The sequence below is a fragment of the Rhipicephalus sanguineus genome, chromosome 3 (genome assembly GCF_013339695.2).
Source record: "Rhipicephalus sanguineus isolate Rsan-2018 chromosome 3, BIME_Rsan_1.4, whole genome shotgun sequence".
NCBI lineage: Eukaryota > Metazoa > Arthropoda > Arachnida > Ixodida > Ixodidae > Rhipicephalus > Rhipicephalus sanguineus.
This window is the reverse complement of record NC_051178.1, coordinates 132,977,015-133,004,476: the sequence shown is the minus strand read 5'-3', so window position 1 is coordinate 133,004,476 and position 27,462 is coordinate 132,977,015. Positions and strand designations below refer to the sequence as shown.

At 47.4% G+C, this 27,462-nt stretch overlaps 1 protein-coding gene across 1 annotated transcript in view; it reads right to left on the bottom strand.

The window, feature by feature from the left end:
• Window positions 1-1,338: 1,338 nt before the first annotated feature.
• The window catches only part of LOC119385859 (uncharacterized), a 27,752-nt gene continuing 1,628 nt past the window's right edge, over window positions 1,339-27,462 (bottom strand). The window contains exons 2-7 of the mRNA XM_037653229.2: window positions 21,649-21,775; window positions 17,545-17,826; window positions 15,344-15,594; window positions 9,542-9,858; window positions 4,055-4,347; window positions 1,339-1,615 (exon numbers count right to left, since the gene is read on the bottom strand). Coding sequence (XP_037509157.1) covers window positions 1,353-1,615; window positions 4,055-4,347; window positions 9,542-9,858; window positions 15,344-15,594; window positions 17,545-17,826; window positions 21,649-21,775 — 1,533 coding nt within the window. The 3' untranslated portion in view covers window positions 1,339-1,352. The remainder of the gene's footprint in view (window positions 1,616-4,054; window positions 4,348-9,541; window positions 9,859-15,343; window positions 15,595-17,544; window positions 17,827-21,648; window positions 21,776-27,462) is intronic.

Below are 27,462 nucleotides of genomic sequence, written 5' to 3'. Positions count from 1 at the left end.
ACAGGGATCGTACGATACCCGACTTCGCAGCATGTAAAACTCGCTGCTGTCATTTCGCTTTCGACATTAACGACATGCAAGTTTCAAATTGATCTGTCATAACGAACACATATGACAGGCTAGTATATTTTTGTCAACGCGCACGGGTTTAGGCACACAGCCGCGGCCACAAAAAGCTTGTGGTACGAAGGTTCGACGTCGAATGTGAATTACTGCTCTATCAAGTTTAGGCGCTAGCAATATATTAAGTCGCCGCGTAGGCCTCGAAAGGTACGCAACACGACGATTTTGAAGCAGAGGTCACGTGGTATACGCAGACCATCGTGTAAATTCAACTTCCGATCCTTTTACTTTGTTTCCGATTCTTTTGGGATTTCGTTTCCTGCAAGCTCTAGAAGTCAACTGGCCGTACAAAAGCCTTTTTTTAAAGATTATGTCTTGCTCGGCCACTTTCACCCACATTCATTTAACGGGTGATGGAGTGCGATGTCCGATTTCTGACTGAAACATCAATAAAAGCAAAACAACACAAAAGGCCGAAAGAGGTAAAGAAACAGCGCAGAAATAAATAAAATGGTACAAAATATAATAACAAGCTAAGAGAAAAAACAAACGGAAGTAATAAAACAGGGATATATAATACAGCGGCCATAACATCAATATTTTAGAAACTCCGCATCGTCTTCATTCAATATCAATTCAATGACCGAACTTTCCGCAATATTTAATATTCATTTTTGCACTCCGTTTCGTTAACGCCTTATTATCGATATTTATGTTGTTGCATTTTTGGTTACAAAATAAAACACAGATAATAATAACCTTGTATATGTATGTGTGTTGCCTGCGAAGAATTCAGTTCGCTTTTTGGCGTTATGATTTTCTTTTTGTTTATTTCGCTAACATAGATTGTATATAGGATGGTTTTTTATACGTTCCACTTACACGCATGTGTCGTCCCACTTCCTCGCTTGCATTATATTACTAGTTATCCACCCCCCCCCCCCCCACCCCGCTTCCTCCTATGTAGTAAATTGGGTCTTTATGGCAAATAAAACAAATTCCCGCCGGCATGCGCAATTTCGCTGTTTATAGCTTTCGTGCAAATGTTTTTGTCACCATCACTTTCATGCTCGCATTGATTGGACGGTTTGAAGATTATCGCGTCATTATACAATTTTCTATCGTAAGTATACCGTAAATATCGCATACGCACATTCCGAAGAGTTTCCTGGAGTTTGACGTATAATTTCCGTTCTGGTCGTGTGGCATTCGCACGATTCCCCGTAAATATCCTGCCCTTGTTCTAGAAAAAAAAAAAAAACCACGCTGCGCATGTTTCCGTGTCGAGCTCATGTGTAGTTGTACTTGTGGTTCATCATTCGTTGCAGACCGCGGTCTGTGGAAGCGTCCGTGCAGTAGATGGCCATCAGCACGCCCGCGGTTGTGAGCACAGAGCCGACGGCCGAGCTGAGAAACATGACGGAGCCGGTGCGCAGTACGATGATGCCCACCGCGCCGAACATGATGGTCGCCGTGCCGCTCAGCACCAGCACCCAGATCACCACGTTGCGAGCCACTTCGACCACGTCCGCCGACCGACAGCGCCGGCCCCCTGCATATGCGTCCGTCATGCGCAACGCAATCGGGAACGACATAATTACACATTTCATTGACGTAGCCTGGGAGGGGGACGGGATGGGAGGGGAGGGAGGGAATTACTACGTTTGTAAAACGAGAACAAAAAAAAAACGAAAGAAAAAAGACACAAAACAAGGCGGCACAGAGAAACTAAGTCCATCCTTGAATAAAGTCGGTTGATATATTCCGCTCTTACAATGTTTATAACTGTCTGCTTTTTTTGCATAAGCGCATGCATATATGGGGCACAGTATTGGAATCTTGTGGGGCTTACGCGTGCTTGCATTGCCATATATATATGCAATGTCGCATGCACTGTATAAGTGTATGCGAAGGAACGCGTGACGGATATGCCTGTGAAGAGCATTTCCTTTCCCTTTTACTACTGCTTTAGAAATCTTTATAGTGATTCTGATATTTTGAAAACCTGACAGCCGACCGTCAGTTGATTCCAAGTGGTGCGAGCTCTTCTTATTCATGCGCAGTGTGAGGAATGAGCGTAAATAATTTGAGTCTGTATAACGGCCTAGTGCGCTGCAATTTTGACTGAACAAGTGGCGCCGCCCGCGGCGCGGCGCGCTTCTAGTCAGTCGCGGCTGAGAGCGGGTGCGTACGGGCGGAACCATAGCAATTCGAAAGGACGAAGGTAATTCGCGGTCAAACAGGTGTGTAACTATGTATTGTGGCGTGTATCGCTGTCGCAACAGCTACAGAAACACTGTCGTTAAGCTGCCAGAAATAAAATATATGGATTTATATGGAACGCTCACGAGAACGAACGATGACAGCGTCGGATAAGGGCGGTGCGACGTGCGAGATAAACAGACGCTCTTAATTTTTTAATGCTTTCCTTGTTATTACTGCGCATATTTGCTCGTTGTGGTCATAAAGTCTGCCTTCTTTTAGCCCGGTGGAGGTCTTAGGCAGCTTGTGAAGCACCGAAACCGCATATGCAGTACCCACTTCTTGCGCAATGATGAGAGAAGCTCGAAAGCCCTGCATTGTGCCTGTGTGTTCCGACACGTTTTCCTGCGTGCTATGGGAAAGGTGACAGCGTGACCCTGCGACGAAGCGTAAAACATCCTCTTATCTAGAAGGGGACGCGGCGATGGCCAGAGCCACGCGCATGATAGGTCTATGCAGGATGTGTGCTCGCACTTGTTAACAAACATATACAAGGTGGCGACGAGCTTACACCATCTTCAGCGTCCACCCTTGCATCTGCACCTTGCTCCCTCAATGTGCAATACGTTCTATAGACAGCTGGGAAAATGTGCAGAAATCATCGAAAAGTCCGAAGGGAACGAGCCAGCGTAAAAAAAAAAGAAGGGAGAGGAACGAACGTTTTTTCTCTTGCTTAGCCCGAACACCAACTAACACACGCAGACTGATTATTAGCGAGAAGCACCGCTCAATAGCGAGAACGGATAGAAAAGTCAAAGGTAGCTCTTCGCGTAACGGATGAGGGAATAAAAAGCTGGAGCCGAGCGTGCCGAGCGTTGGCGATGTTGCTGGATGGAGGCGCATCTTCGTCCCAATGCTTTTAATTTAATGTAAATAATAGAAGACCTTGATAAAACTTTGATAACCTGAAGGCGGACGCCCTAGTCGACGCTCTTCACACGCTTGCAGCTGACTTCGAAAGGCCCCTTTGCTGACACAGTTTGCTCCCTGACGCCGCAAACATGGTTAGCGGCGTAAAGATCACTGCCGTGAAGAAGACTGCTTTTATTTTAAATAAGTTTCTACGCATTCAGTTCCGCGGAATCGACACAATCACGCGCGCTGCTCGTTCCGCAATGCCATTGCTCTGCTCCCACAGAGCGGCGTTCGCAGCATGCCGCGACGGGATCACGCGCGCGGCCCCTACTCGCGGCGCTGACTGTTCTAGCGCCGCAGCGCCACCATACCAGCTTTTTTGTCCATGAACAGGAGGTGTCGCTAGAGTGAACGTTTCGACAGGCGGTCTTTTCTTCAATGCAGCCACGAAGAAGACACTTGTTGAAAGGTAGGCTCTAGCGACATCCTGTGTTCAAGAATTTTTGATCTCTTCAAGCCCCTGTCTTCTCCCGAAGTTCGGTCTTGTTTGGATGCCCAAAGCATTGTTATACGAGTGTATGCACATAAACAACTATGGTTTAGCGGTTCATCTTGTGAACGCAGAGACTCAAGAAAGCTTTTCTAAGGTAAAGGCGGCACGCTCGTCATACCAGCACATGGGCACCGGTTCCTCGCGATATGCAATGATATGCGGTAGCAAAGACGCCAGCAGATTCCGGATTGCTCATTCCTAAGAAGGCCTTCGTAAATCTGTCATTTCCAGTGCTCTGAAACAGGGAAGTTGCGCCGCTCCGCGTGAATGAACGACCAGCGAAAAACGCGAGTGGGGCACACGCTGCGAACTGAGACGCACCGCCGACAAACATGTCGCTGGTGCGCAGCTTTCCCGCGGGGCACCGGAGCTCGGAGAGGGAGAGCTTGGCGCACGCGGCGTGGTCCTCGAGTCTGGCGAGCAGCAGGTCGTCCTCGTAGTCGTCGGTGCGCGACGACGAGCTGACCCGCACGCGGCGACGTTTCTGCTGGCGACACCCGCTGGGCCGCCGCCGGTCGAGCTGGCACCGGCCGCGGCTCTCGGAGGATGCCGGAGGCCGCTCCAGGCGACGAAGCGACGAGGCTCCTGGCAGGCAGCTGCTCGAGGCACGGTCCCTACGGCGCATTCGGTTGTTCTTACATCATCACGTTTGCTAATCAATCGCTAGAAAAATGTTCAGAAAATTAAGCCGACCAGACCACAAATCACAAAAATATCGCCGGATTAAATAGTATACAGAACAGGTGTTCTCAGAATCACCAATGATGTTCTGTGAACGAAAGAAAAGGTATTTTAAGAGCTCGTTTTTCTTTGTTATACACAACGTTAATGAGAACTAACAGACAATAAAGCCAAAGCAAAGTATAGGGGTTGTTATTTGCAATAATTATGATGTAACTGTGAAGAAAATAAAGTGGATAACTTGCCGCCGACAGGGACCGAACGTGCAACCTTCGAATAACGCGACCGATGCTCTACCAATTGAGCTACGGCGGCGGTCATCCTCCCGTCCACATTATCGGCCATATCTGTGCATTTAAACCTGGGGGTGTTAGCGCCGCTCGTAGCCACGACGGCGAATGTCCACACTCTAATGTTTTATAGTGACTAATGTTCTATGTTAGACACAACATTAGTGACAATGAACAGCTGTCAGTTAAAGTCGTATTTTCGTCGACTTTAATTTCTTCACATTTATATCATAATTACTACAAATAACGTCCCCTATACTTTCCTTGGCTTGATTGTCTCTCGGTTTTCATTAATGTTGTGTCTAACAAAGAAAAACGAGCCCTTAAATTCCTCTTCTCTCTTTCATTCGTAGCGAGCAGGGGCGTAGCCAGAAATTTTTTTCGGGGGGGGGTTCAACCATACTTTATGTATGTTCATGCGTGCGTTTGTATGTGTGCATGCCTATGTACGCAAGCAAAACTGAAAAATTTGGGGGGGGGGTTGAACCCCCCCCCCCCGCCCCCCCTTGGCTACGCCCCTGGTAGCGAGGGTCTCTTTCTAGCAGACTTCATGCCTTCAGGTAGTGTGCGAAGGATTATTGGTCAGCCGCTAGCTCGTAAAAGAGATCCCGTGCTATGTGCCACCAGGAGGCAAAAGAAGAGTGTTACACAATCGCCGTCATGGCTACGAGCGCCACTGACTAACACTCTCCATGTTTAAATGCACAGATATAACCGATAAAAGAGTACGGGAGAACGGCCGTCGCCGCAGCTGAATTGGTAGAGCATCGGAAGCGTTATTCGAAGGTTGCACGTTCGGTTCCTGTATGCGGCAGGTCATCTTTTCGTCCAGTTTACTTGCTTCACAATTACATCACAGTTACTCCAAATGACATTCCCTATACTTTCTTTGGTTTGATTGTCTGTTGGTTGTTATTATTGTCACTAGTGTTGTGTCTGACAAAGAAAAACGAGCCCTTGAATTTCCCTACTTTCGTTTACTGATGTTCTAAATATACAAACACCCCTCGGTTGTACTGGCGTAGTCTAAACCAATTTCTTCGGAAGTGAAGCATCACGTGAAGTTTTACAAGGCCCGCTACTCTCACCCTTCATGTTAATACTAGTCTACATTAATCATATCCACTCCTGTATGCATCGGCCTCTGTACATCTATACTTACTTGCTAACGATTGTTAGATTATGAAAGAAATATAAGAAGACAAAATCAAACGTTGCTATTTCATAGGCTCTGTGCAAAGAGGAATTGAATAGAATGCAGCAGCCATGGAGCATATAAATGTGTTAAAAATCGGTAAATACCCACTGAGAAAATTTCAGCCCCACTTCATAAAAAAGAAAACCTGAATATAAGTACATCGCGAAGAACGCTGTGGTATGTGCGGCGCTGGCTGATTTCAAAGGGAATTCAGCAGATTGTGTTCGCCCATTTTCATGGCACAAAATTTCTGAAGAGAGCTAAAGGCACGACCGAACGTGAGATTGCCGAACGGTTTTTTTTTTTTTTATTCAGAAAGCCACCGATAAGCGCGTGTGCAGGCCGTCCGTTTTACTAGGTGACGCCGAAAGCGATTTTCTCGATGCTTTTATTCGGGCTTTGTAGTTTTCACCCTCGCGCGAATTTTTCGTGGTTCTATTAGTCATTTGTTCATTTTACAAATGCAATTAATCAAAAGGCCTGAGGTATATATGTTATGTGGGGTTTTAATTATTGACGCAGGGTTCTTTTTCGAAATCGTGTTGTACAGAGTTTCTCGTTCTTGTTATGGTGGTTGAATGTTATCCAGCATTACGCGTCTTCATCCGAACCAGTGGTCGGGCTTGAAGACCTCATAATCGATATATGAGTGCAGAAACGACGTATTTGTCAGTGGTCATCGTACAGTTTTGGAGAGCCCTTCAGCGATAATGCACGCACATGTGGAAGTTCCTGGGTTTTTCCCACGAGCAAAGAAAGAAAGAGTGAGAAATAATAATACTTCCGCAGGCTCAACGCATCAAATAAAAAATAAAATTAATATCAATCTTATATTTAAAATGTTACTCTTTCCAAACTATCTCGTCAATATCGCGTCAATATGATTTGAATAGAAAATGAAGAACAGAATTGCACTAAAACGTTACGGGCACATATCATAGCGTTCATTTGAAGGGTAGATAGTTGCATTTTCATTAAAGTGCATTGGCTTGCGCGTATGTCTGAAGTTCCGCTGTTGCCCCAAAAAGAGGATGAGGCGCAAGGAGTAAGCACAACGTATGGCTTCGATGCCGGGCAGTGAAGTACACTCCACCGGCGTTGCTACGAGCCACTGCGTGTGGCTCCTTCAAGCGACGATCGACGCGCCGAGTCTTCTCTCGTTTTAAACTTGCACGGCGAGATGGCGCGCGCTATTCCACGCCCTACTTCAGTTCTCAGCAGGGGGCGTGCGAACATCAAATTTAGGAACTCTAAAATTTTCAACTTCGAAGCGAATTGGAATAATGAAACGTCAAGTGCCAATCGAATCGAAAATTTTTCGAATAGTTTCGAATACGAACGGTACCGCGATTGACTTTTGCACGAAGAAGTGTTCTTAACCAACCAGCAGTGAAAAAGCAACATCAAGCAATGTACAGGAAGGTTGTGAACCGTATAACACTATTGCTTGGCTGAACTGTGTACATCTGCAGTTATTTTGCACCGTAGGGAGAACGTGAAAACCCCGAGGGGAACCCAAAGGGAGGGCGTGGAGTCCCGGCCCCGCTCCCCTTTCAATTTTTTTTTATTGCATATCCTCCCCCCCTCCCCCTTTTGAACAGTACCTATCAGGTCTTCCTATAAACCGTTGGGCTTGCTCTTTATACATGCAAGAAACTAAGCATTTTAAGGCAAGTCGGCATGCAGACAGGTTGTAAAGGCCGCGAAACACGCGAACCCTGCAAGCGTAAATATAGTAATTAGCTAACAATGGGTAGAGTAGGCCCTACGCCCCGTCTGGGTTTACTGTGATTGAATGATGATTAGCGCATTTAGCAGGACATGGTCGGCGCATGATAGGGACAATGGCTATGTTAATGTAGATATGTATACTTGTGACGTTGAGGGGCAGCGGGAAAATTCTTGCTTCTGTAACGCGTACACCGCTCAATGAAGTGGAGGCGCGTGACGATTTACTTTACATGCCTTATCTATGCAGGTTCTCGGCGTCTTCGTAATCCAAACCAAAATGTATAAAATCACGTCGGTATAGCCGTTAACAACGTTAAAAAAATCCCAAGGTTCTTATGCATTCGCCTAAGACGACTCCAAGGCGAAAGCCGTCTTCTTTTTCTCCTGAATCGATGTATTGATCCTCTCCCGGCACCCTGCGATAGGTTTCTGCACCTAACGTGGCTTTGCGCCTCCAGGATCGGAGGCATTGCAAGCTTTCTGTAGTTAACCTGGTTCTGCACTGCCTCCGTGATCGACCCACCTTTAACCAAGCAACTATGTGATGTGATGACGTCATCATGCGACGTCACATTATGTAACGTCATCATGGCATCACTATGACGTCACAAATTTTGACGATCTGTGAACGTCACGACGGCGTAATATGGTGCCGACATCACGTGATGACTTTTTTGGATCACTTGTGTTGACGCCGACGGTCAAATTTTGCGTTTGATGAGGCACCTAAGGCTGTCGTGGGGCCGATCGCGACCTTGAAACGATTCCTGCCATCGGACTTGGTGCGACGCAATCTTAGCGGCGACTGACACATGTCAACATGGAAGGTGCAGTGACAGATCGCATCCTTCACCAGCGAAGAGGATGTGACAGCAGCTCGTAGATGGATGACCGTTGCGAAACATGCGCAGTGTCGTTGCGTCTGGAGCCCGCGCTGCACGAGACAGCTCCTCTTCGCCTTATTTATCGCCCACCATATGCACAACGGTTCCAGCGTACACCGTATCACTGTGCGACGCTCGACGCGACAGGTGAACTTGGAGACATATGCAAAAGAACATTTAATTCATTCAATAAACTGAAACGACCCATTCCCGTTTGCGCGTTTTCTTTAATAACGCCATCAAATGGCTTTTTTTTTATTCATTACGGTGCAGAGGAGAAATTAACAGGAAATTCGCGACTGTTTTGCTGTGTTCATCAAACGAGCTTTTGTTTCTGAAAGGTCCCTTTCAGAAACACAGAAACTGAAGCACTTCATGGAAAGCAGAGGTGTCTTGGTCAGCGCCTTCTGAATGTTTGCCAAAGTCGGTTACATTATACAGGCACCACCCACCGTTGTAGCTTAGGGGCTAAGGCTTTGCATTGGGGCGAGGAGGTGGGTTAATGAGGTTAATGAATTATTCTGCAAAAATAATAAATGACTCAACATCTGCTGTAATTCTAAGACGAAAGCCTTAGACGCCGCATTAAACATGAAAAGTGACCGTCGGGATCGCCGTCAACACGTGTCACGTGTGAAGCAAAAATCATCACCTGATGACGTCATCATGATGTCACAGGTAGCCTAAATTGGTGGTCACAGTGATACAACTACGACGTAATACACCTGACGTCACATGATGACGTCATCGTCGCTTGGTCAAAGATGGGCACATCCCGGAGGCACTGCAAAACAACGCGAGGCGCAGAAAACCTCCAATGCCTCCGATCCGGAGGCAGTGCAAACCACGTTGTATGCTGACAGCTTTCGGAAGGCGGGTAGGGGCCGGGGGGTCAATACAATCGACTGAGAAGAACTTTAAGGGACCGTGCGGTTTTTTCATTCATTCATTCATTCATTCATTCATTCATTCATTCATTTTTAAGTTGAGCAATGTGCATGATGACAATGTTTTACATGTATACCTGCAACAGTAGCGGTCGGCGGTTGACGAGGAGATGCCGACAAAAGAGGTGCAAGGCTGGATATCCTCACGTAGGAAGCGGCTCCTCCGAGCCCCGAACACCGTGTCGTTGGTCGACGCGAGCTCGTCGTCACCCTCGGGCAGCAACATAGAGTGCGGCGGCGGCTCGGAGCGCGCGTGAGCGTCTACGCCGACGCCGCCCATGAGGTTCCGTCGGGGCTTCTTCCAGAGTTCGGACATGGCCGACCGCTGGGCGCGAAGCTTGGTGCGTCGCAGGACGGCTCGGCCAGGACCACACGGGATGTGCCCCGCCAGGCGCTGCACAAAGAAAACGGGAGGCGAAAGCAAAAAGTTGTAACTAACAGACATAAAACTGCACGTTTCTCCAGAGTTACGTAGACGTTAGAGTATAACGACTGTGTTATGATCGTCTATTGTATAACTAAGCCGATGACATGTTTGAGCGAAAGCTCTACTACGATATGTCTCCCAAGGTCATTCATCGCGTCGCAATGACCTTGAGCCACCGGAGCGCAACTGTGGCAGGCGTGACGTCATGCCACGTGATCCACCGCAGAAAGGCGTCGCAGCTGCGCTCGCTCGGGGCCTCACCGCTGCGGTACCACGTGACCAGGCGCAGGTTTTAATGAAACACTGCGTGCGCAGCCTTTACAAAACCGAGCCAAAGCATGCCTTTCGCTCGTGATGAGTAAATTTACAAGTGTTAAACCTCAACCAACTCTTTTTTTTTCGGTCGGAATCACTTACGTACAGGGCACAGACGCCGCGCAGTATCAACGTTTCACAGTATAAAGTGGGCTAGCCGACTCCGGCGATACGCCGAGATAAGCCCTACAAAGTATACGCTCAGTATATGCGATCTGTGTGATTGCTGTTTAGGAGAGCGCCGAAGCTGCATTGTAATGTCACAGTGTACTCGATCCGAGAATTGTGACATGCGCAAGCGAATTACTCTCTTTCGGAAATCAGAAAAGGCAGAGAATCTTATAGTCCTATACACACGTCAGGGGCGTAGCCAAGGGGGGGGGGGGGGGTTGGGAAGGTTCAAACCCCCCCCGAAATTTTTCATTTTGCTTGCGTATATAGGCACGCACACATACAAACACACGCACGAACATACATAAAGTATGGTTGAACCCCCCCCCCCCCCCCCGAAAAAAATTTCTGGCTACGCCCCTGACACACGTGAATCTAGCATAATGCTTAACGGAGTGATTGAACTGTTCTCCGGAGAGAAAAAAAAAAGACTGCATAAGTAACCAATAAATCTGCGCAGTTCGGTGTTCGAAATGGACAGTTTGCTGCCTCCGTTTCATTCTCCATACTGCTGTTATATGTGAATAAATATTGCTGTTTGTAAACAAAATACAGGCGCATATATAAACGCAAAATAAGGTCCCCCTCGGCGAGGAATAAGCTATAAACTGTTTCATTCCGTTTATGGAAATGCCACAAAACAGCGAGATTCGGGCACGCACAGGTGAAGTTGTAATTGCCCTACCTAGATAAACTGACAAGACAACTAGTTTTTTTTTTTACTTTCTTTTTGAACACACTCCTATTTTATGGCCGCTGCCCCGAATACGCATCGTTATTTCCAGCTTCTTCCACGTCAATGATCAGCACATGGCGCGGTGCTTAAAATAGCTCGGATGGGCAAATTTGTCGGACACACTGCGGCGCAGCAGGGCACGAAGGAACGAAAGACACGAGAAAACAACTAAAACAGCGCCAGTGGCATCGCATCCTGCCTTCGCGTGTCTAAATATCGATCGTTAATTCTTTCCTTCGCTTAGTGCCTACGTATGCCCGGAATATGTCGGCCTCCAGCTATACGGTGCCCCACTACGTATAAAGCTGTACGAATATTTTTCCGTTAAATTGACATATAAAATGAAGATACGCGAGTGCCCTCCGTGGTTCGTTTACAGGCCTAGAGGCTTCGTCTTGCGAACAACAAGGGCACTAACAACCCTTTCCAGCGACCAGTCGCCAGTCACGCAAGAGCGGATTTTGACGTCGATGTTCCTGCACTGCAAAGGAAATATGCGCTTGCGCACGCGAGTAGAGGCGGATCTCTTTTACTGCGCCGATATCCGCTCGAATTACCATACCGAAACCCGCATCATTATGACCCTACATTTTCCTTTAAAGGGGTACTGACAAGATTTCGCGGCCGAGATAGCCTGCGGTATCGATTCCGGTGAACATGTGTATATCATTTGCAAAATACCAACAGCGAATATAGCTTGGAAGTTATTTTAAATGAATTTTGAAGTTTGCGTGAGCGATCGACAGCGCCCTCAGAAGGGACCCTTGGGGACCCCCTACTTCCCTCACGTGACCACGTTGCAACAAGTTATGATGACGTCATAGCCGCCATATTTTTTGCCGCGTTCGCTCCAGCAGCCTGCTTCTCGGCGGCTGCTCGCGAATAGCGCGGAAACGCTTCACAGTTCTGAGTGCTGACGTGATCGAGCGCTGCTTCCGCTAGGTGGTGATAGTTGCACCCGGAGGATTGTCTTTTCTTGAAACCGAAACTGACACTGGTCGGTAATGAGGAGCCTGTAATTAAGTGTCTGTCGCGCGATGCAGCAAACGATGTGCCGGTTTATGACTAACAGGCCCCCAGCAACACATTGCAGCAAAATAACGCGACGCCAAAGCTTTTGTGTCAGTACGCCTTTAAGAAACAATACAATCTATTGGAAATGTATACAATAAAGTAATTAACCGTGCTTTGTATAAGCTGCCTGAAGGGGTCCAAGGGTTCTCGAGAGCTGCGCGCCTCGCTTATGCTTCGTTGCTGGGAACGCGCCAGGTATGCGACTTTTTTGAAGTGCAAGGCGCGACGACGACAACGAACAAAAGGGAGAGTACACACACACGGAGCGCCACTTTCAACAAAGTTTATTAAGAAATGAGCACAGTATATATATATATACCACGCGCTGTCACAAATCATCACTGCGATGTCGCATTTTTCGTCAGTGCGCAGACTCATTTCGTAATAAATATTTTTGGAAGTGGCGCTCCGTGTGCGTGTGTGTGTGTGTGTGTGTGTGTGTGTGTGTGTGTGTGTGTGTGTGTGTGTGTGTGTGTGTGTGCGTGTGCGTGTGTGTGTGTGCGTGCGTGCGTGCGTGTGTGTACTCTCCCTTTTGTCCGGTGTCGTCGTCGCGTCTTACACTTCAAATATGCTGAACCAACACGCCCAGTCTGCCATTCTTACGGTTATGTGACGTGTCATATTAAAGACGACAGTGTGTTACCATTCTATTTCAGTACACCAATGTGATTCCCCGCGTTGGAGCGATGCAAATTTTATCACACACATGCAAATGTCACATATTACGTGCTCGCATAATGACGACACCTATAGCCCTATACAGCCTGTTCAGGAGGCTGGCATGAATGTCTTGTAGTAGACACGGGATCCGAGCTTATGAAGGTTTTTTGTGTTGGATTTTACGTCACGAAGCAACACACTGCTTCCATGGGACAATGCGATGAATGGTCCGTATTCATTGCAACTACATGAGGGGGGAGGGAGGGGGGGCCTTAAATGCGCATTTAAATCTAAGAACGCGAACATTTCTGCATTACTTCATGGAAGTGCGGCCACCGTCGCCGATTGTCAAACCCGCAACGTTGTTCACAGCAGCAAAACGCCGCAGTCATTGTATACCGCCGAGGTATGGATCACCAATACACACTTGGTCTTGCGAATGTGTAATGCTATCCCCCATTGAATGACGCAACCTTATTAAACTTCAGAATGGTTGTCAGTTGGGCTTGTTGATTCATGATCCCGAGATGATGTGTGCTCAGGAAATAAACTTTTGTTGGTAGTTTGCGATCAGTGTGTTGTCGTCTCTTCTTTTTGTCCCTGTCTCATTTGCGCGATTCAACGCTTAAGAAGCTTGTTAAACCAACCGACAATGAAGCAAAGGGAGTCACAGGGTACATTACTTGTAGTTTTTAGATGTAGGGTAGTAAACATAAATGGAAATGAATTAAACTGGATGAAAAAAAGAAAAACAATGTGTCATCGGTAGCGACCGAACCTGAAACCTTCGCATAACGCGTCTTATACTCCACCGGTTGAGCTACAGCGGCGGTCATTCTTCCGTACACTATATTGGGTATTTCTGTTTGTATAATCCAGGGAGTTTATTATGTTGCAGCGCGAAAAGAACGAGGGAAAAGCACACAGTAGACGGGAAACAGCGCTGACAACCAAACGAAATTTTTATTCAAGAAACATGTTCTTATAATGAAGGCCAAACTTCCGCGCCTGCGCACGGTAACCGCGTCATACATGCTTGCAAAAATGATACACGAAAAAGGTGAGAAAGGGTTTCCACGAGTCATTCCCTTTTCTGCTCACCCGAAGTCTAGAAGCGCTATCTCGCTTTCACATATAGAGAGTGATCGACGGCCGGCACTTGTCTTCGTGCTTTTCAAAAGCGAAGCATTTCTTAAACCTTTGGCACTTTGAGCGTTTCTATCTATCTATCTATCTATCTATCTGCCTACGTCTGGGTGCTCTCATGATCGCCTCCTTAACATGGTGTAGACCTAAATTGGCATGGGAGGGTAAGACGATTGGACAAATATGACTGTCGGGTCATCACATCAATGACGTGAAAATCCTGTCACGTGCGCCGTCAAACCCTTTCCTCCAGACACGTGTGGCACATACCCCTTTACCACGGGCCGCGGTGTACGGGTATGCGCCACAGGTGATTGACAGTTTATATCTACCCAGGAACGGCGAGAAGAGACATCGGTAATTTAAGTGCGAAAGCGTTAAGAAAAGCGACGTCGGCAGCGTTGACCCGACGAATGGAAAGAATAAAAATTAGGATCCCAGCAGGAATCGAACTTAAGCATTCTGCGTGGTAATCAGGCATTCTACCACAGAGCCACGCCAGGTCTGTAATCTGGTTTGGAAAAACAGATTACGCAGGCGTAATGTCGGTGCGACGTCAATTGTGGTTGTGGCGCTGGCTATCTAATTTTACAAGAAAGCAGTAAACACTACATATGTATTCCTACGATACAGGCGTCATATCAGATTAACGTCTGTGGTTCCAGTGTTCGCTCCGCTTTTATAGCAGGCTAATAAGCATTACATTTGTTTTCCTGTGATTCAGCAAGCTATATTGAAGGATTGCTCGACCCCGGTGGAATGCATGAACCGGAGTTACGTATGATATTCACATAATTTAACCATATAGTACACTTAGTTTCGATAATACTGACGTATGTATTCTAACGTGAGGGCTGACATTATGTCAGACCATATGTTACCCTTAAACGCCAATATTGTCGACGTGCCTGGTAAGCCCACGATGTGTACACAGCTATACTGCACTTGCAAAAACACGTCGTTCTCCCTCGTAACGCTTGGCCCAAAGCCATAAAATACAGCATAGAGGTACTCGCTGACTGCTTCGCATGAAACCGATTCCCACAACGCGTGAGATCTGCCATTTTTTTTTTAATCTACAGCGCTTCCATGATTTCTCCATAGATACGGTATCTTTCTAACTGAAGAAAACAGTGGCTTTGTCGAGCAGGGGACGACATGACTTAGCTTTTTCCTCGTTCTTGTCGCGCTGTAACATAACGAACCAGTACCAACTAGCCCAGTTCACTCTAATCCAGGGAGTGTTAGCCAGCGCCACTTGCCACTTGTGTCAAACAAAGAAACGAGCCCATGGTCCACTCCCTTTCTCGTTCCTTATTGAAGAGCACTCGTGGAATGAAGTCCATGTACCTGAAGTGAGCGCTGCTCCCTGAAGGCGCTGGATTCCGTGAGGAGGCTGCCGTCGCTGGGGAACTGTATGTAACGGGTGAGCAGCGAGCTGGAGCGGCGGTTGTTGTCCTCTCGCGGGCTACGGCGTAACTCCGGCGAGCTGCTCCGAATCGCCGCTCGTACGCCCGTTGCGTAGGGCACGTCGGGCTCGAAGTGACACGCATTTTTCACCTTGGCCAGCGAGTTGTGAGCACCGATCACTTTCGTTGCTCCTGGAACAGGAGAGACGAAGAGCTTTCCCAAACCGTGGCGACATCGAGCCAGGACCATATATACACGCGGGAACATGATACGACACCAGCGTCTCGCGAAATAGCCACCTCCATGATATTTATGCTTGAAAACATATATCTTTCGTCAACAGGGGCGTCCTCTGAATAAGTTGGTCCTGAACTACTCTTAATAATAATTGTTGGGGTTTTACATCCCAAGACCACGATATGATTATGAGGAATGCTGTAGTGGAGGGCTCCGGAAATTTCGACCACCAGGAGTTCTTTAACGTGCACCTAAATCTAAGTACACGGGCCTCGAACATTTTCGCCTCCATCGAAAATGCGGCTGCCGTGGCCGGGATTCGATAATGCGACTTCAGGGTCAGCAGTCGAGCACCATAACCACTAGACCACCACGGAGGGTCCCAGAACTACTAGAGCTCATAGTAAAGAAACATGGCACAATGCGCCCTTGACAAAGATAGGTAAACCTATCGAAACGTCGGCCAGTCTGTCTGAGGTACATTGCTCTTGTTCATAACACCTCAACAACACACTGTGTTTCCATGGACTCGTCGGCTCCCACCTTCACTTTGGACTTGCACAGGTAACACAGCAGGAGATGTAATCGAAGCAGGACATGACCAGGATTTCGGAGCATGTACACGTAGCGCCATCTCTGGTCGATGACAGCGGTGTCCTGCCGGAACTAAATGGGAAATAGGCAAAAAAAAAATCAAATCTGACGAAAAAAGCTTGTTACCAAAAAGGACTTATTTGAACATTCTGGTAAAACTACAGTGTCGCGCTACAAACCGTCTGGCTTCCCAGAGCGTTTAATATTTTACAATGGGGCCCCATGTGTTGCTAATGGCAATGGGCGGTGTCACACGTATTGCAGTGCGACACTGCAATTTTACCGAAATGTTCCTATGGGTCTCTGCTGCATATAACCGGGAGCCCTGTTTGGTAACTGGCTTTTTTCGTCAGATATGATTTTTCTTCGCCTATTTTTCATTCAGTTATGGCAGGACGCTGTTGCTGCCTCCACAAATGTCCACATGTCCACAAATCCTGGGGACGAGCGAGAGTTATGTCACGGCCGCTGGCGCTTTTTCGTCCAGCGGCCGTGGTTATGTATACTACCAGGAGCACTAGCTGCGCCGAGCCTTGGAAGACAAAAACGAACAGCCCGCTACGCGTGGCTCGGGCAGGTGCGGGAAACCTCAGTCATGACCTGGCCTTCGCGAAGCAAAGGTTGATTTGTTTTTGCTGTCGTTGCCTCCGTGTCCTCTCTGAGGGCTCAGGCCGACCATTGGCCCTAAGCCTACAGCAGGGGCGGCAGAAAGCTTTTCCGGGGTGGGGGGGGGGGGGGGGTGGCACCTCCTTGATCTGAAGTGGGGGCCGGGCAGGCATATGTGCATGGTCGAGCGTCATTTTGTGCTCTGTATGCCATGGCAAAAAAATTTCGCCGGGTGGGGGGGGGGGGGGGCACGGGCCCGGTGTGCCACCCCCTGGCTACGCCCCTGGCCTACAGTACGTATGTGAGGGGGTGTGGGAGCTTTGTGTACGTTTTAGCAACACATTCGTTCATGATATAGTGACGTGCGAGCTGCACATTTCTTCTCCGCATCATTTCCTTGCAGATCTACCACATACGACTTGCAGGCGGAATCAGTCACGCGTGCAATCGAGCAAATACGGCAATTACTAAAGAATCGACTTCTTCTCAGTGGCCTGCGTATCGCATTGCGATTAACTATGAAGCGCGTTTCGATCGAGTGAGAAGTCAAGAGGTGTTGCTGCTGTCGCAGCGAAGATCGCGGTTACGTGTCGGCTCGACTGTCACGCGGCGTCGACATCTGACTCGTGTCAGCTGTCTTTTGTATCTATTGAACGAAAAGCAATACCAATCGAGGAAGGAAAGGTTGCTGGGGGGAGTCGAACCTGCGCTTCCTGCAAGATGTACGGGCACGAAGTCCTTGACGGCGATCTCCTTGACGGGCAGCGCGCTGAACGGGGCTGCGGCCACATCCGCGACGGTACCTGCGAGGTGCGAGTCCCCTCGCGGGTCTGCGTCGTGGGCCATAGCCCACAAAACCGCCCGACCAGCGGTCAAGATGATGATCACGAACCTTGGAAACATGGCACGTACCCACAACGGGTAGTACAGGCTAAGAAGCGGACAGTTATGCGAATGGATAAGCAATTGCAGGAACAACTGAAGAGCTGGACAACATAAAACCATGCGTATGGAGAAAATTATTGTGTAAGTCCGACCAGATGAATAAATGATTTAAAAGAAATAAAAAATTACTATTATTATTACTATTATGGTGAATTGCGAATCAGCATGGTGCAGTGTTTTGTTGTTCAAGTGAAATCCCACACGCGCACACGCACAAACGCGCGCACATTTATGGGCGCTGCAATAACATCAGCTGTAACACAGTTATGCCCTACATATGGTCCCACTTTCTAACCTTCCGGATGCCTCATATTGCGCTACGACGGACTGTTTTCATCAACGGGTCGCAACAGGCCACAAGTTATAGGCTACATCAAAAACATAGACTCCAGTTAACTTGAGGTCCGCCGATACACCGCATGCAGGGCAAACTAGCAATTCGAAAAGGTAAAGGCGTACACGTATTAAACGTATAAAGCTTAGTCCCAACAGGATTGTTACAAGCTGCTCTCTAGGCAGCGACGACATCATTGTGAATGGCCGCAGACGTGGCGTGTGATTTGTATGCACGTGTGCATATTACAAACGTAGTAGTCACGCGACTCTCCAAATTGCAGGCTTGTCTGTCTTACTGTCACGCTCCCGTCTTGTCAGCCGCCGGGTTTTGTTGCCGGTCGCTTTCTTCCGACAACACGACAGGTCTGTGTTGTAGCTTGACAAAGAGCTCAACAATCCCGACAACCAACGAGTGTCGGCAAAAGCGCGCGGACAAGAGGGCCTTTTTCGAGGCCACGCGTGCGTACTCTGTATTGCAGACGTTGACTACCGCTTTGCTCTTTGTTGCTCATCACTTGTTCTTAAAAAAAGAAAAGAAAAAACAACGGTTTCATCGAACTGAGGTGATAACAATAGCAAGTCCTTTGTTTGAGGATCGTCATTGTATACGCCGACGTCTTGGAAACCGACCAAAGTGTCCAGTATAGTCACAGCTATACATATAGCAGTTCGCAAATCGTTGTGTAGGTTGGAGCCAACTCTGGGTATAACGCACTATCACACACACACAGACTGCTACAGGGATTGTTGCGTAGAAAACAAGCATAAACTCGCCAAATAAAAGTGAAAAAAAAAATATTTGCTGACGTTTCGGCTCTCGTACGGATGCCCTGATCACGACACCCGTATCGGGGCCGAAACATCAGTAAGCATTTTATCTGACAAGTGTAAGCTTGTTTCTACAATGACCTACCCTCGCCAGACGGCTTTTCGTGAAACCCTTGATTACATGAGTACTGTTACGGTGTCTTTCCCCCTACCTTCGGATTTTTGTCTTCACCCATTTCATTCGGTACTGTAAATCTCATTTTTATATCGCAGTTGCGCATACATTTGGGCAAGATACTCCTCCAACGAAAAAGCGTTTTGCAGATCTAGGGTTCCCGGCAAGCTTCCGGGTAACATTACATTTCTATTAAGAGTATTAACTTTCGGGATTTTACGTGCGAAAATCACGATATGATTACGAGGAACGCCACAATGGTGCAGAACTCCAGATTAATTTTGACCACCTGTATTTTTAAATGCGAAGCATTTCTTAGCGAACCCAAGGCACCTTGAGCGTTTCTATCTATCTATCTATCTATCTATCTATCTATCTATCTATCTATCTATCTATCTATCTATCTATCTATCTATCTATCTATCTATCTATCTATCTATCTATCTATCTATCTATCTATCTATCTATCTATCTATCTATCTATCTAATCAGACACGTGTGGCACATATCCGTTTACCACGGGCCGCGGTGTACGGGTATGCGCCACAGGTGATTGACAGTTTATATCTACCCAGGAACGGCGAGAACAGACATTGGTAATTTATATGCGAGAGTGTTAAGAAAAAGCGACATCGGCAGCGTTGACCCGACGAATGGAAAGAATAAGAATTGGGATCCCGAAAGGAATTGAACCCAAGTATTTTGAGTGTCAATCGCGTGTTATACCACAGAGCCACGCCAGATCTATAAACTGGTTCGGAAAAAGAAAAATTACACCATCTCCCGCTAAAGGGGACCATGAGGCGATGCGAAGCCGGAGCACTTGCACGATCGCGTTCCGTTGGCGTTCGTTGGGCATGCTACCGACCTCGCGTCGTGGAACGCGAAGAGGGACGCTACGCGCGTCGTATCTTCCATCTAGCCTGGCCGTTAATTCTCACAGGGCGAGCGGGGAACGCGGTCGACAGGCGGGCGAGAGGGGGGCAGCGTAGGAGAGGAGGGAGAAGGGGAGGGGACGCGCATGCGCTCGAGCTCATCGCGGCGTTGCGCAGGAGAGAATTTCGGCATGTCTAGCCCGCGTTTCAGAGGAAGAGTGGAAAGGGGGAGGGGAGAGGGGAAGGGGAGAGGGAATGTGGAGAGGGGAATGGGAGAGGGTGAGTGGAGAGGGTATGCGCATGCGCAGTAAGGGTGGTCACGCCGCACACCACCACCACCACCACCACCGGATTGAGCTCCGCCTTAAGATACTTCGCATCTAAAACAGCCTATGCAGGCGTAATGTCGGTGCAACGTCGATTGTGGTTGTGGTGCTGGCTATCTAATTTTACAAGTAATCAATAAACACTACATATGTACTGTTACGATACAGGCGTCATATCATATTAACGTCTGGGTTTCCAGTGTTGGCTCTGCTTTTGTAGCAGTCTAATAAACATTACATTAGTATTCTTATGATTCAGAAAGCTATATTCAAGGATTGCTCGACCCCGGAGGAATACATTAACGAAAGCTACCTATGATACTCACACGAGTGCACCATAAAGTGCACTTAGTTTCGATAATACTGACGTATATGTACTCTAACGTGAGGGCTGACGTTACGTCAGACCATAAGTTACCCTTTAAATGCCAGTGTTGTCGACGTGCCTGGTAGGTCCACGATGGGCACACAACTACTACACTTAAAAAACACGTAGATCCCCGTTGTAACGCTTGGCTCGAAGCCAAAAAAAAAAAATGCACCATAGAACAACTCGTTGACTGGTTTGCATAAAACCGATTCCCACAAGGCGTGGGATCTGCCGAATTTTCTTTTTTTTTTTCTAACGTGCACATATATCAATGTACGCGGGTGTTCTTGCATGGAATGGGATATAGGGAACGTTTCGGAAGGGATGGCTCTCACCGTACAGCAAGAACACGGACAATGACGTAGGAAAATGTGTTGCTGATCTTATACGGGCACAACGGAAACACGGAACATGTTCTAACGACGGCGATCAGAGAGGCGGAGATCCTACGCAGGAAGTCGCGCATGTTCGAGGCATTACTGAGAACAAGTTCGGTTGTCTGTCTTCATTATTTCGACAAGCCTTAATTAAATACATTATCCCGTATTAAAAAAAAACATTTAGGAAACATCTTACGCAAGAATTGTTCGTGAGATAACATTTCAGGTAATCCTGATGGTGGACATGCAGTTCGCGAAGCTGGCTTGCGGATGGCAAATGCACCTGCGAAAGGAAAATCGTCTGTTTCGTGTTCTTTCCTTGTTGTAGTTTTTTTTCTGGTTCGATCACATTAAGCGAAAGCAGAGACCATTTTATTAACACCACCTGTCCCATCTAGGAAGTCGACCTAGAATCGAGACCGACATGTATTCGAGTGAATACGGTAATCTCCAACTCATAACTCACACATAGTGGGGTGGAAAACAGCCCGATATGTCTTCGTGTGATGAGCAAACTCCCCCTCTCAGTCTTCACGGTTGTTGCGATGATTTGGCCGCCAACACGTACGCAGCTCCGTTTGCCTTCGATGCATCTGGCTGCAACCATTACACGCGCTCGCGCACAGCGCTTACGGCGCTCCCAGCCGCAGCAACGATCCACGCTGGTAAACAGGTTCCCGTTAGGTCTTCCTCCCTCGTCCGCCGCCGACCGGGAGACGTCGTCTTGGTCGTCGTCGACGGCGGCGGCGACCCGCCTCCTCTGCACAGCCCAAACGGCGTGCCACAAATTACCTCGTCACCACATTACGGCGCCGCGAGGAATGCGCCGGAGAACTTCCGGGACAAGTTGCATTTGCGAACCTCCTTGGCATCGGGGTTTTTTCGATCATGCCTCTCCAACAAGAGGGCGAAGAGCAGCCCTCTGGAGACGAAGCTCCAACAACCCGACACCTTTTGGAGCATATAAATGTAAAAATATTGTCTATCTCAATCACATATACCAGTCCCGGAACACCGCTTCGAACACTATGAGCGTCCTGCACGGCGAAGAAGACGGCAATCGGGCTATCGAAGACGGAACTCTTTATTTGAGCGAACTTGTGCCCGCGGGAAAGGAAAAGCTAAAAACTGCAAGCAATACACGCTGCACACTGATAGCGTCGAACAGAGTGTCGGCGGTCGATAATCTGACAAGCGGTGAAGCGCGTCGACTTTTATACATGTGCTATAGAAGATTCCAGTGGTATCGCTGGTGGTCGCGTAAGCTCTCGAATAAACTAGACAATTCGCGTCCTGCGCGCAATCTTAACAGAATGATCTCAAACAATGGCGAAGCTTCTCACATTGCGGTGTGGTCAAAATAAAACACGCGTGGCAAATCTGCAGTGATATCAATGTGCGACGGCAGATGCGTCACTCGAAGCTAGCCTCGACTGTAACCTATAGGTTACAGTCGAGGCTAGCTTCGATTCCTCGTCTTATTTGACTGGTAAAAAGAATTTCTCATAATGGTAAAGCCAATTGAAACGGAAAGGGTTGATTAGAAGTACTCTTTGATTTGGTTTTGTTTTCATTACGGCAATTCCGTGAACCTAGCTCAGTTTTTTTTTTTATATGCTCTGGAAAGTGTCGTTCTATAGCTAGCTCCGCTGCCCGATACACCCTTAAAAAAAAAAAGAAAAAAAGGAGTATGTGTTACTCTTTTTGGCGAGTCCTGACTTGCTTATAGAGACACGTCAATTCTCTTTAGGGTCCCATGACTCTTCAAAGACTCTCCCAAGAGAGTTCACGAGTCTCACATACGTTGAAATTAAGGACTCGCAAAAAAAAAAGAGGAAGAGTCAAAGTATATATTTTTTTTCTTTCAGAGTGTAGGCGATGCGACGTTCAACAGACTGCGGCGTGAACCTGCCGGCGCTTGTCACAGCTGCAGCGGTCAGTGCAGATGGGACCACCCAGACTTGACAAATTTCTGTGGTTTTGAAATAAGTCATCTTGTGGTAGCATATACCGCAAATTCCTACTAATAAATGAACATTCATGCAGGATTCGTAATTATTTCGCACTCTATCAGCAGCACATACTCTAAGATACACCTGTTTATCTATCGTCGGTGACATTAAAGTGTGGCATCGAGCCATCAGTGCACGATGGAGGCACCTCCGAAATCCGCGTTGGTTAACGCAGAGGTTCTGTTCCTTCGCTAAAGTGCCACCTAGCCTTAACTGCGGAATACCTTCTCAGCTACGCTTTTTTTTTTTTACCTGTTGCCTGCATATAGTTCATCCAGCTGTTGACTATTTCGGAAACTGTGCGGCCACTTCCAAAACTTGGCACCTGACAACCCTGCATGAGACCAAGGTTGCCTCCGCCGAATCAACTTAAACATTTAGTCTACACGAATTGCTATCGAAAAATAATTTAGAATAAGCAAAAGAAAAAGAAGCCAGCAATTACCGATACACACAGAACGTCGTGTTCCGTATAATACACGGTGTACTTAGCACGTTTTGCTTGTCAACAGCCGTTATAACGTCATAGACAGCCCATCCTGGCTGTACGACAAAAATGCGCGTGGTGTTTCAAGCCCTGAACTATACGGGGTACAGACGACCACTGCACGAACTGTACCTGTGGTTTGTACGTGTGCCCAAGGCACTTATCCATCACGCCGTCTTCCAGTCATTTGCATTCTGCAGCATAGCATGTCGGCTATATAACCTCTCCAGCTTCCATTAAAGCCATCTATGCTCTCTCTAATCCCTCCGCAACCGATTGAGCCAAAGCTCGCCAGCGTTCGAAAGCGTGCCCTTAAGTGATGCCACAAATCGCCGCCGCATTCGGACTGTGTGTCGCCATATCGAAGATTGTGCCTCGGCTTCCTGTCCATAACTCTATACAACCTGTAAGTGTACTTAGGCGTTGTTGCGGTGTGTTTGTTCTGCTAAGCTCGGAGCGATGAAAACAAAAAGGAGCTTGAGTGAATTGGCTCGGCCATTGGCAATGGATCCAGGGTCTTTTTTCTTCGGGCAGACCTGGCCTCGTGCATGCAATGCCCGTTTGTCCATGTCTCCGCAACCGGTAATGGCGATCACACGCGAAGTACAGAGCAAACGATGTCTCCGCTGGACGCGAGCGGCCGTGGCCTTAATGCCTTTTGACGTGAATGGGGCATGCAGAGCTTGTTTCTCGGTGAGCGGCGAAAGCTGCAAGGATTGAATCATGGCGTACGTTGTATGCGACGCGTTGTACCTTGCCAGGAAGTATATCGTAAGTTGTTGTTTCTTCTCTGCAAAAAGGAGCGAAACCGTGAGCGTGGCAAATTTCTTAACAGCGTGCAGAACGCGGCGTGCGGGAGAGCTGGCCTAGAATTGCGAGAAAAAGAAAAATGCGCGAAGCCATCTTCGCTTTCGTTATGCTTCCGAACAAAAGGTGCTTTTTTTTTCCTGTTCCTTTCCATCCACGCGTAAACTCTTTCAAGCGTAACACCACGCAGAGACGAGAGCGTAGCGTTTAATGATCTACGAAGATCATTAAGCCGCGGATCATCTGGATCAACTCTTTCGCATTACGCTGTATGCATGCTGGGCTAATGTATACGAGCTTGCGTAATTCCCGTCTCGACTTTCGCTAAATTGCCCAAAAAGATTCGACAGGGTCACGCGCGTGAACAAAGGATTGGAATAAAGAAAACTTAATATGCGTTTCACATTGGACTTTCGGTCGAGTTTCTGTGAGCACACGTACGCATGCACATATCGCTAAATTGAAGAAAGAAAGAAAGAAAGAAAGAAAGAAAGAAAGAAAGAAAGAAAGAAAGAAAGAAAGAAAGAAAAAAAGAAAGAAAGAAAGAAAGAAAGAAAGAAAGAAAGAAAGAAAGAAAGAAAGAAAGAAAGAAAGAAAGAAAGAAAGAAAGAAAGAAAGAAAGAAAGAAAGACCTGTCTTCTGCCAAGTTGAACGACGCCTCCTGGCCTAGAATTTATTACACCAATACAAAAGCAAGAAAAGAGGATATGTGCTTCAAGTGGCACTCGCCATTGCAAACGTCGTTCGTTTTGCTGACAAGGAGGAAATGTTGATGATATAACTTTGAAGTTCAATGAAGCGTAGCACGGGGAAGAGATTGACGGCCATATTAGCACGCACATATAGACCGCAAGTGCGCTTCCCTGCGCTGCACATTCGCCCAACTAATGACGGCACTTGTTGTGCTTCAAGTGGAGAGAAGGTCGTATAGTTGCACGTGCTGGGGCTTGTCTATTACGCGTGTTTATATCAATAGAGCTGTGGCTATACAGTTTCTGCATCATAGCATAAGCAAACTGCGCTTGAACACGCTGTTTGCAGAAGCAGCCGTCATTAGTTGGGCGAACTTCATCGCAGGAAAGGTATAGCTTTACGATTATGAAAAGTTTCCATACAGCCTTTTTAATGTAGAGCTTTGGGCGCTTTTCGCTTACTTATAGGGTCGGCGTTACGTCTATCTTTCTACCGTCCTCTTATGAAACGCGCACTTTCTCTAACCCGGTAACGTGAGCGAAAGGGCTCAGCTGCGCATTGCATTAAGGCCATCAGCTGCTGTCCAATACGTTGCATACTTCGACTATCATAATGAAGCTGCGACCTATCAGAGAGCTCTATTTTTTTCTTCCTTCCAAATCCCGGAACGCCAAAAGGAAGCATAGACATGCAAATCTGTACGCACCCTCCATCTCAACCTAACTTATTATTATACGCAGCTCGATCTGAGAGCAATCAAAAGGATAGAGCCCTATTTCGAAATACCCGTAAATCAGCTAAGAAGCGCACGCACGTTAGAGACAGTAGCCGCCACGATCTAACGTACAGGCCTGCATCGCATTATAATCCTATCGCAATCGCACGTAGTACATGCATGCAGCTATATACTACAGCCGGATGAAGACCGATCGTCTTGGGCGCTGCACGCTGCTCTCATCTTCCTCCATCTACTCGACGTCGTCCAGCTCCTCCCGGTTTCTTTCTTTATTACGGCGTCATTACGAGCTCCGTTTCGTTTAAAAAAAAACCATGCAGCATGACGCATGCTAAAGTTGCACGGCAGCAAGCCAGGAAGCTGCGCTGAGAAGGCTGAACGCAACTTACAATAGTTCGTGATTTAATTCTTCCAGCGTCTTGGCTGTCATGTAGTATTCACTGAATGAGTTGGCTAGTGCTGAATCATCGGCCAGCAGCCCCGGTGGCGGTTAACACTATTCAGTATTTTGAAAACTGTTGCTGGCAAATTCTAAATACTTTCAGTTGAGGTTTCCCGTATATGCCCTACGAAAAGTGTTCGGTTAAAATTGTGTTCAGTAAACGAAACTTGTGTAATGGCGTGTATAGTCTATAAGCACTAACAGATTTGACCTGCGGTGTATACTATAGACTGCGTTCGTAAGCTGTTAAGTTGGCTTTCACGCATTGCCTCATTGCTTCATTGCCTCATGCAGTGCGGTCAGAGAGATGTACGCGGGTGTGGTATACGAGTATCGCCCCTCCATACATAGTACACATCACTCTTGATTCCTTCGTATATATACGCGAGGTAACAAAAATCACGTCATCTTCATTATCACACATCAATGCTGCTTTAAATGCTGACACGGCAGCCCTGTCGCAGACCATTGAGAGATTCTGGAAAGCCAGCTTAGGCGCATCAAAAAAAAAAAAAAAACTCAGCCGGTCTGTTTAAGTTTACACTACAGTCGTTTCAGCACAACGTTGAATAGTCCATCAAGCGAAGGCTATATAAGGGAAAAATAAACAAAAGAACATTAAAGTGATTTTGGTAACTGTTTATCTGATTCTACACGTTGGAAAATCATTAAGCGATGCGTGGACGGTCTTAAAATTTTCTATAAATTCTCTGTAGACACATATGCCCCCACAACCTCTTATCGGCCAGTGACACCATGCACAGACTTCTTCTATACCTTCGTAAAGTGTGAACCGACCATAGGCTGAGATAAGTAATCTACGAGTGTCCTTTGCTCACACATGATATGTGAAAGTTCATATAGAACGGAAAGGTATATAGCTAGGTCTACAAGAAGACTACTGTAGTAAATATTTTGTAGGTGACCCGCACTGCGCTGCACCGTTTTACGGGGACAGCAGCGTCATGCATGCGCTGGGTGCGGACTGTGGATTCCCCGTCATCCCTGGACGTACGTTGTATGCCTCCATTAGACGCCAGCTCCGCACACAAACAGAAGCCGCCCGGCTATGCCACCACCTTCGAGCCCAACCTGCGGCTAAGGAGAAAAAATAAGTAACAAGCGACGCAGGCGCCCGTGCTCTCGGACGTTTCCGCGACGAAAATACGTCGCCGCTATCTGAGATAACTTCTTCCGCTAGAAAGTCGGTCAGCCCGAAATGCGCGTCCGATCAGATCGGTAAGCGGAAGGTATACACACAAAGAGAAAA